The sequence below is a fragment of the Arachis ipaensis genome, chromosome B1 (genome assembly GCF_059453495.1).
Source record: "Arachis ipaensis isolate K30076 ecotype BB chromosome B1, ASM5945349v1, whole genome shotgun sequence".
NCBI classification, from domain to species: Eukaryota; Viridiplantae; Streptophyta; class Magnoliopsida; order Fabales; family Fabaceae; genus Arachis; species Arachis ipaensis.
In genome coordinates this window covers 106020978-106024254 of record NC_142436.1, presented here as the reverse complement: position 1 = coordinate 106024254, position 3277 = coordinate 106020978, and the positions used below count along the sequence as shown (strand labels likewise).

General features: G+C 39.5%; 1 protein-coding gene across 1 annotated transcript; it reads right to left on the bottom strand.

Annotated features, from left to right (window-relative positions):
- Window positions 1–923: 923 nt before the first annotated feature.
- On the bottom strand, window positions 924–2879 carry LOC110271185 (uncharacterized). The gene is made up of 4 exons (XM_088500519.1): window positions 2732–2879; window positions 2169–2257; window positions 1187–1402; window positions 924–962 (listed from the first exon to the last, which is right to left on the bottom strand). The coding sequence occupies exons 1-4, from the start codon at window positions 2877–2879 to the stop codon at window positions 924–926; spliced, it is 492 nt and encodes a 163-aa protein (XP_088356645.1).
- Window positions 2880–3277: the final 398 nt, after the last annotated feature.

Here is a 3277-nt window from a genome sequence, read left to right as displayed (position 1 = left end):
GTTTGCCAAAAAGCTTGAGGCAAACGTTGGCGCAAGCTTTTGCTCCATCCAGAGTGTTTTCAACTCTTCCAAAAGTTTGAGCTAAAGTTTGAGGCAAACTTTGGCTCAAGTTTTTTGTCCTCTCTTGCTCTTTGCCATTCCTTCTTTCTTCAACCTTCTTCAAAGCTCTTTTCACCTATCATCAATCAATCAAAACATCAAAGCTATGCTTAAAATCATGAGATTGTTTCTCTTTCATAATATATGACAATTATAGCACAAAATCTCATGAAAATGCATTAATTTATCCATGGTTGATCGAATCAAAGGAAACATGAAATTCCACCCAAATGGCTTACTTATTGCATAAGAATTCATGAAAACCAAGTAAAAAAACTAGTGAAAAAGCATAGGAAAACATGACATGGTGACATGTCATCAGTCCACCAGATGAGTAAGAATTGACTATGAGAGAGAGTAATGTAGCCGGCGAATGAGTAGCGGAAGGTGGATCAGATTGGAGAAAAGATTCAGGAGAAGATAGAGGGACAATGAATGGCATTACAATGGTGGTTGAAGGATTTGGTGCCATAGTAGCAGCTAGACCTGCTGGTGCAATAGGTTCAGGAACATGGACAGCATGACCAACCCGCTTGTTGCTTTTATGAGTAGATCCAAAACACCAATATAGGCTCTACCAGCTTCCCCAATCTGCAGTTAGTGAAGAAACAATTCTAAATCAAATATAGAAGTAGGACCAAAACATTAACATAAAACAATACAAACTAACTAACCAATCAAGGAAACCAAGATATAGAAATTGGCGTAAATCCTCACCTGAAGGAGTTCAGTAATGCTCCTCTGCCTACTCCCAAGTCCCAATCCGATCAGGCCCTTGCCGCCACCTCCGCTGCCCCACTCCACTGCACCATTCCTCTGCTAAATTACAGTCTCCTCCTTCCCCTCAAACCCACCAGGCTGCACTGAGAATAAGGACCAATTATTTTGCATAAACATTTGCAGGTGAATAGTAAGTTAAAAATTAAAATTTTTACAATTAACCAAAAATTCAGTTTTAAAATTATTTTTTAACCAAAAGGGTACCAAAAATTTTCAATCAATCCTACTTGAAAGACACAAGATTCTGCAAAACCACTATTTTTCAAACACAACATAATGATCAGAGAAATTAAAGTTGTATACTTACATTTTTCAGCGAGAGCTTGTTGGGCAGTCCCTTGCAAAAGCCCAAAATACCAACAGTTGTTACAGCTTCCACCACCGCCTCCGCCGTTGTACCTACCACCACAGCTGTAGCAAGCACCATCACCATCGCCTCCTCCTCCTCTGTATCCACCACCACGTGCAATAACCGCGACCACCACTGCCATAGCTCTTGAATGGCTCTCACAAAAAGCTTTCCCTACAAAAATTTAAATTCAAAATAAGCATGATTACAAGAAAGGTATCAAGCTGATATCCATTTACATAGAATCAGCTTCATAATTCACAATGCATTACAATTTCTAAGAGTTGCATCAAAACCGAAGTTCATATTCTTTCTACAAAAGCACCGCAAACAGAAGTCTTTTATGGAAAATAGCACAACTCAAATTTTATTATTTTTCTTACAACAATTATATTAAATCAAATATAGTAGAAACACACCAGACAAGAAGAAACACCAGGCCATTTAGGACACAAATGAATACAAAAGTGCATTTCCATCCAGGATTGGTGTAAATAGAAGCTGCAAAATGAATATGAATTTTAATAACAAAAAGATAAAGCACCAAACCATGTTTTTAATTAATGCATGAAAATCAGTTCAATAGTTCATAGCGCCAGAAGTAAAGATAAGATATCCACGTTTTCTTTTTCTCTAAATTTGCTTCTTCAAAATTCAAAATGTGGACATTGCTTTTACACACATCAACCTTGATATGAAGACTATTAATCACAATCCCAATAGTTTCGATCAATGGCTTTGCAAGCTTAGCAAACATCAAAATACTCATTTCATTTGTGTCCCAATCTAAACCCAGTTTTAGGACTCGCTGTGAAATACCAAGAAAATGCTCATTTCATTTGTGTCTGAATCAAAACCTAATCATGTGAAATATGCTTAATAAAATATCCAAAACTACTATATTTCAGGTTATAATATTGAAATGTGAAGGAAGTAAAACCTGATCAACGATAGTTGACCATCGCATCCCTTGAAGACCCACACTAGGAGGGCATGAACCCAATGAAAACTCCTGCAGCTCGACACTTTTCTACAGAATGATTTCCCTAGTTTAGCATACACGTATGAAATTTCCAGCACCTATTGCTTCCGTTTATGCCAAACACAGAAAGGAATCATAACAAATTGAGAATCAGAAGGCAAAACCCCCAAAATTAGAAAACCTAAAATTAGAACCCAAAACCCCCAAAAATTCATAGAACCAATTGAAAATTGATACATACCTTCTGTATCTCAATTAGCCATTGCAGTTCATCATCGCTATCAAAATCATACACACCTTCAAACTACAAAGTGAGAGCGAGTTAGAGAATGAGCAAGAAAGAGAGGATGCAGAACAGAGAATATAATGCTTACCTGGTGATAGAGGATACGACGATGGTGTTGAGCAGTGACAGTGAAGAGATGAGTGGCGACGCAACAGCTTGGAGACGGTGCAGCAGCTCAACGGCGAGCTCCAGTCGACGGCAGCACCGCGACAGAGCACGAAGGCGGCGATACATCCCTGCTTCCTCCCTTCGAGCTCCTCGGCGGGGGCACAGAAGCCCGACGGTGGTAGAACGACGACTGAAACAAGCCCTAGCAGTGGTGGTGGAGCTTCAGTGGCGACAGAGCACCTCATTTTTCTCTCATCCATCGCGTTTCCTCTCATCCTCGAGCTCTCTCTCTCACTGGCGCTCGACGACGACGGCGATGGCGGCGGAGCCCTAGCGGCATCGTCATCTCTTTCCTTCCTTCCCTTCTCCTCTCTGATTTCTTCTCTCTTTCGTGTTTCTGTATGTTGAGTGAGGATGATAGTGTGTGCTACACTGCTGCGTGAGTGAGGAAGAGGGCCAACAAATTGTTTTTACTAAGTGTTTATTGAGGATTCTCATATTAGGAGACATTTTAAAAGCGCACCTAAAACAGAATAAATAAGCTACTCTTTAAAAGCGTTTTCTTTGATGAAAAAAGTGTATTCATAGATATTTAGATAAGGCTACGCTTTATAAGTGATTTCTAAAATACTTAAGGCTACACTTTTTAAATGATGCCACAATTGTGTATCCT